This window comes from Lactuca virosa, chromosome 7, assembly GCF_052849685.1.
Source record: "Lactuca virosa cultivar CGN04683 chromosome 7, Lactuca_virosa_CGN04683_v6, whole genome shotgun sequence".
NCBI classification, from domain to species: domain Eukaryota; kingdom Viridiplantae; phylum Streptophyta; class Magnoliopsida; order Asterales; family Asteraceae; genus Lactuca; species Lactuca virosa.
In genome coordinates, this window is record NC_136432.1 from 118,604,447 (window position 1) to 118,611,459 (window position 7,013).

At 29.8% G+C, this 7,013-nt stretch overlaps 1 protein-coding gene across 2 annotated transcripts; it reads left to right on the forward strand.

Moving 5' to 3' along the window:
* The first annotated feature begins 5,160 nt into the window (after positions 1-5,160).
* Positions 5,161-6,548, forward strand: LOC145125791 (uncharacterized). 2 transcript variants are annotated; one of them, XM_079061203.1, is made up of 3 exons: positions 5,161-5,280; positions 5,649-6,231; positions 6,356-6,548. In XM_079061203.1, exon 2 carries the CDS (start codon positions 5,658-5,660, stop codon positions 6,228-6,230), a length of 573 nt encoding a protein of 190 aa, XP_078917329.1. In that variant the 5' UTR covers positions 5,161-5,280; positions 5,649-5,657; the 3' UTR covers position 6,231; positions 6,356-6,548. The 2 variants fall into 2 exon arrangements, with proteins under 2 accessions (XP_078917329.1, XP_078917330.1); XM_079061204.1 differs by having other exon boundaries at positions 5,165-5,280; positions 5,637-6,231.
* Positions 6,549-7,013: the final 465 nt, after the last annotated feature.

Here is a 7,013-nt window from a genome sequence, read left to right on the forward strand (position 1 = left end):
CTACCACTCGTGACCAATCTTACACACAAATATCGAATCAAGGTCCATCGTCTACATCTATAACACCAAATTTGACCGTGAACTAATAGATCTGTAACATCAAATTCGAGAGAAGAGGGAAGGATTACGATCAATTAGAGAAAAAGGAGTGAACCTAGTGTGATTCAGTAAATATAGAAATAGATGAGAGCTCGATCGATTTAGGAGAAAAGAGAGAAAAGGGATCTACGATTTTTGCCGCCTGATTCGATTAAGAACAAGTCGTAGAAAAGGGCACCGATATCTTCTTCTTGTCGGCACACGCATGAGACGCACGTATCCAAGAAGCATAGTTGACTGTGACCTCCTTTACAGATTGTGTCTTCTCCGATGACGGCAGAGGGGGAGTCTGAATGGGAACCCTAAATTTGAATCAAAAATGAAATCAGGTGTGTTTGTGTGAATGAAAAGAGGATAGAAGGGAAATAAAGTATGATTTAGGTAAAGAGACGAAAAGGGGTAGATCTTTCATGCTCTTTGTGGTTCTTGGTTTCATGTTTGTAGTTGTTTAAGGTGTTTTTTTTTGTAAAATCCGAAATCGGGTGTGTTTATGGTTCTTGGTTTCATGTTCTTCGCTCAAGAACATATTTTTTTTTGTATAGATCTTTCAGATTCATGTTCATTCATCCTTAGATGGTCATAATATATATATATATATATATATATATATATATATATATATAGAGAGAGAGAGAGAGATAGAGAGAGACCAAATTTTAATATAAATAGGATTTTGTTGATTTTGACTATTAATTTTGACATTTTTTTACTATGAATTCGTACAATTGTGCTAAATTATATACAAAAATTGTGTAAAAATGTTAGATTATCAGTTTTTATTTTGAATTTTCGTTTTATGGTTTTGTACTAAAATGAGTTCTACTAATTGTTTTGTTGTGGTTGTAACAGACCGAGGAGGTGGGAGGTAGTTAAATCTCTAGTAGCATATGTTTAGTCACCGGATGGGATTTCTAGAATATGTAATTTGGGTGTGATATTTTTGGAGTATAATAATTTTACTAATTTTTTATATTTGGTGGTTGTTTGGGTAATTTTCTTAAGTTTTGGATATTTCTCGCCAAGTGATTAATGATTTTCGCTAAATTTGTCTTTTCTTCGTATAACGATCATTTGTAAGTCGTAAGTCTTGCTAACTAGCCAAGAAAAATCTATGTGGCAGTGTAACATTATTTGAAAGAGCATTTGAATCCTGCTATGGATAGGGGGAGGAGCCAAAATCGGATATCCATTTTTTTAAACGGAAAGTTTAATATACTCTTAAGTTACTCCTATCTCTACATATGTCTCAAACGAGACTTGAACATTCGTCTCAATGAGAGTGTATAACACCATAAATCCAAATTTCAGATATCCAAACAATCCAGATAATAGATATTGATATCCGAATATGTATCTGAAATTCGGATATCCAAACTAAGAATTTTTTCTAAGTTTGGAAAAATGTGCTAACAACCTCAAATATTTTGGAGTTTTGAATTGGGAAATTCCCGATGTTTAAATATAGATTGTAATATATCAATGAAAAACTCTTGTTATGAAAAAAAACACAATGAAAAAAGAATTAGGTCAAAAAAAGTTCAATAAAAAGATATGAGGGTTCAAATTTGGCAAAATGTAAAATCTAAGAAAGGATGAAATTGGAGCCCATGAAGGTCCAACTGCCATTTTGGTGGTTGTTTGGGTCATTTTCTTAAATTTTGGATATTTCTGGTGATTAATGATTTTCGCCAAATATGTATTTTCTTCATATAACGATCATTTGTAAGTCGTAAATCTTGCTAACTAACCAAGAAAAATCTATGTGGTTGTGTAATCTTTTTTGAAAGAGCATTTGAATCCTGTTGTGGATAGAGGGAGGGGCCAAAATCGGATATCCATTTTCTTTTTGAATGGAAAATTTTAATATACTCTTAAGCTACTCCTAATTCTACATATATCTTAAACGAGACTTGAACCTTCGTCTCAATAATAGTGTATAACACCATAAATCCAAATTTCAAATATCCAAACAATTCAGATGATAGATATCGATATCCTAATATGTATATGAAATTCGGATATCCAAAATTTCGGATATGAATTAATATATTATATCATATTAAAAAAATATTGTCTCTTCATAAAAACCCCTTAACAATATCAACCTGTTACAAAAACAAGCATGGTACAAATAGCTTGAAACTATAAAACAAATAATTTTCTCTACATTCAATCTAAATAAAGGACGTAAACAAATAAAAATTATACTAATTAACAAAGGAAGGGCAATATATTAATTTACGGCTCTCACAGACATAAACCAAAATATATCGAGTTCATTACTAAATTTTATATTAAGTCGACCAATATCTTATAGTTTACTTTTATCCAAAAATAGCAAAATACAAAGGTTGATAGAATTTTAACCAAAAAAATTAGCAAAAATAGGTTAGCAAAATAGCTAAAATTAACCAAAAAAAAAAAAAACTATAATCAATATCTTCAATACAAAGGTTGACAAAATTTTGATTTCATTCTTAAATATTATTATTTGTTTATCATCAAAATCAAAGTCGACTCGGTACAGTGATGACCTTGGGGGCGTGTGGGAGGTGCGATCGCACGAGGTCTCCAATCGTAATCGTAAGGGTAATCCAATCGAAAATTTCATTTAATATTGACATTTTGTATTAATTATAAATTAGAACAAAAAAATAGTACATTAATTAAAGTACAATATATTACATGCTACTAATTTCATTCATAATTTATAGTTTGATTAGTTTTTAATTTAGGAATAGATTCAAAGTTTGTTGAAAAATGTAATAAAAGAATAATTTTAAGAAAGTAAATTTTAACGACACTTATTGATTGGTTAAAACTAAGAAAAACATAATGATAGTCTCAAAAGTCCATTTATGCATTGATTCTTGGTTGCCTTTTTTCAACTAGTATTTAGCTAGCTTTTTATATATGAAATATTTGTTGTGAAAAACATTTTGATTTGAATGATGTTGAGTCATCGTAACTAGTATATGAACTTTTTGCCTCAATAATGATTCATGATTCAATATTTTGTGCACACATGTAATCAAATTAATTGTTCATTAGGAGAAAGTTTGAGCAATACACACACTATGAAAACATTTTTTGTTACAAAAAAAATCAAGAAAATAGGTTACAAAATCGATGGTAATTCCCTGACATCAATGGTGATAATTTATACAATGAACTGTAATTGTTGTAAAAAATATCCAACTGAACATAATATTATATTTCTTAAAAATATTAAACACATATCCAATTTATTCTATAACATACAATAGAGATTACATGCTTAGTCTTTGATTTCGATAGATAACACATTTCTTAGAAATCTTATTTGTGATCTACCATGTTTCAAGAGGGATTATATGTTTAACCTTTGATTTCGATCTAAAACAAATTAATTGTTCATTAGGAGAAAGTTGGAGCAATACAAACACTATGAATACATTTTTTGTTACAAAAAAAAAATCAAGAAAATAGGTTACACAATTGGTGTATCCCAACATCAATGTTGGTAATTTATGCAATGAAGTGTAATTGTGGGAAACAATATTCAACCGAATACAATACTATATTTATTAAAAATATTAAACATATATCCAGTTTATTTTATAACATACAAGAGGGATTAAATGCTTAGTCTTTGATTTCGATAGAGAACCAATTTATTAGAAATCTTATTTGTGATCTACCATGTTTCAAGAGAGATTATATGCATAATCTTTTGATTTCGATTGAGAACAAATTTCTTGGACGTATTGATTATATTCAAGTATAATAGATGAGTTTGTTTATGAAAATAATAGAATGCCAATGTTTACAAAATAACAATGTGTTGACTGTTTATTTTCTTTTGAAAAGTTGTTTCTAGTAGTTTTAATTTATAAATAATGAGTGAAGACCGGTCCATGATACTCATGTAAGGAATTTACCAGAAATGTATCAATTTTAAGTTTTGAATATTAGTTGTACCAAAGTTGCTTAATAACATTTTATAAAAAAAATTATATAGTCTCAAATTGATTTTTGTACAAGGTCTTTGAAATGTTATAACCGAGCCTGCAACTCATACTACGTGACTGCATAACTTGATAGAAACATGTGATGAAATTTTAAATAAGAAAAAACATAAAATATACTAGGTAGCTAAGAATATATAAAAAAAATTAAGTAGTAGTGAAAGAAGAATGATGTCCAAATTGTGAGGGACTGAAAAAGCGAATGAAGGGGTCCAGTTGAAGTTAATAAACAATGCCTAAATCCCCGATTCTCCGCTCATATTCCACCTTAGTTCGATTTTTATACATTTCAGATATCGAATATTCGAAATATCCAAAAATTCAGAAAATGATTATCTGTGTCCAAATCTGAAATACATGATATCAGATAATTTTGTTTTGAAATTTCGGATACAAATATTTTTAAACAATTATTACTGTAGATACTCTTAGACTAAAGGGGTAAATATATTCAAAATTAATCAAATATGAAAACCCGATCCAAAAACATCTTACACATTTCAACTTTTGTTGGGCTCAAATTTGGATAGCAAATTAGCAATTCTAAACTTTTTCGACTATTCAAATATCTTGAATATTATGTGGATGTTTGTGATTGCTTTTTAGCTTAAAAAGTCATTTTCAACAAAAAAAAAAAATACTTTTTGACTTATAGCTTTTTCTAAAATTAGGTTTTAAAATATGTTTGGATTATCTTTTGAAACAACAAAGACAAAAAAGTAAAAAATCACAAATTGTGACTTTTAAAACCATAACTTTTTCTTCTTTGTCAAAAAAAAGTCATTGTAAAAGTACTTTTATAATTGTGAACAAAATTTTAAACTTTTAGCTTTTCACCCAAAAAGTCATTTTAACAACCTCTATATATATATATATATATATATATATATATATATATATATATATATATATATATATATATATATATATATATATATATATATATATATATATATATATATATATATATCTTTAATTATAGAAATTGCCTATTGGGTTTAGGGTTTACTGACTTTCCCGCTCACAATATTTTGGCTTTTTCCCGCTCACAATATTTATTATTTACAGTAACACAGATCACTCTTCCCAAATTCCCCAACTTACGATTTTTCTTCGAGACTTCGAAAATCGACTGTTCACCTATCGTGTTTGAGAATCGACACGTCAACAATCGGTATGCCCCTGAATCATCTTTCATTAACCTTCTGTATCATATTCTCTGATCTATGACTATGGTTGTTGATTTCTTTCCTTGTGCTTCCACTATGGAGCAGTAGAGCATCCGTTGCTGTTTTCATTTTTTCTTTAGACCCGCGAATGTGTTGTTTTATATTATTATTCCACTTCAATAAGCAGAAGAATCATGGAAGTAGATTTCTCTAGGTCTTACATATGATCCATAACCATAGTATTATATAATTAGATCCAATTATATACATGGCTCCTGTGAATTTCTCGATTCCATAACCATGAAAATGGTAATCACTTGATTTCAACAGTAAACTCAAGTAAGTATTGACAGATTTATAGTCTATCTTTCAGGTTGTTGGAATGGAAGTTCCTGATGCAAGCAATTCAGAATGCGAGTTTGTTTCTGAAAACAACGTGGTTTCAAACAACAAAAGAAAGAGACCCTCGAACAAGAAAAACACCCAGAATGCAAAACCTATGAAGAAAGAAGTATCTGAATGGTGGGACCATTTTCAAGAAACGAAAATCCCCAATTTTGCTGAGTGTATCTATTGTCAAGATCTTGTTCCTTACGCAACAAAGAGCACAATCAATCATTTAATAAATCACATGCATGCTTGCAAAGAGTATCCACCAAATGTCGATCTAAGACAAGAACTTCATCATCTTGAGTCGAAAACACATCTGAGTGATGAAGCTTCTGTTGAAACTGTAACAATTCCTAGGTTAAGGGATCCAAACCAAGAAGCTCTTGAGAAAGCTCTTGCAAAGATGGTGATTGTTGATAAATTGCCTTTATCTTTTATCGAAGGTGAGGGTTTTGTTAGATATTGTAAGACTGTTAATCCTTTTTTTGTTATTCCTTCACGTGCTAAGCTACGCACCATGATCTTGGATGGAGCAACTGATGATGAAACACCTGGCAATGTTTAAGGTACGTTTTGAGTACTTGTGATTTTGAATTTCTGATTATGTAATAGTCTAACTAGTTCATTTTGATTCAACAACATTACTGAATTGCTGTTGTTGGAATGGATTTTTTTTGTTGATATTGATAGAATGAACAAAATGCTACTGGAAGCTGGATGGAACAATTGTTAAGAACAAAATGTTGTTGGAAATCTGGAATGAACAAATGATGTTTTGGAACATTTGTCTTTTATCTGTTTGGCTTGAACTTTGAGATTGAATAGTTAATGGTTAATTGTAACTGAGTTTTTGTTTTTAGATTTATTAAATGTTATAGTAGAAGGAATGGGTTTTTGGAGTGCCATGGTATTTGAATCCGTATCCAAAAGTTAGGGTATGGATTTGGATACTAAATTTCTCTATCTGAAATATTCAAAAATTCGGATATCTGGTTTTGAACACCCTTACTAAACAGATGTTTGCTCAATAAGTAATTGAAAAGACTATTAAAAACCCATAATCCAAACAATACAATCGAAATCAATAAACACATAACTATGCATCATAAGGTAAATGGGAATGCATGACACATAGGTTTCCCCTCCCCCCAAGCATGTATATAACACCTTGTAGAGAGCATAGACAATTGGCTATGTATTATTAATACCCATTTGATGCTTTCACTCTTGAATAGAATGGCGTTTTTTGAAAGAAAGAATAGCAATCTCCAAGAAGCTGGTAGATCTATAGTATCAAAATACTTTAATCATTTTGCGTAGAATCTACTAATTAGATACTCAAAACCGA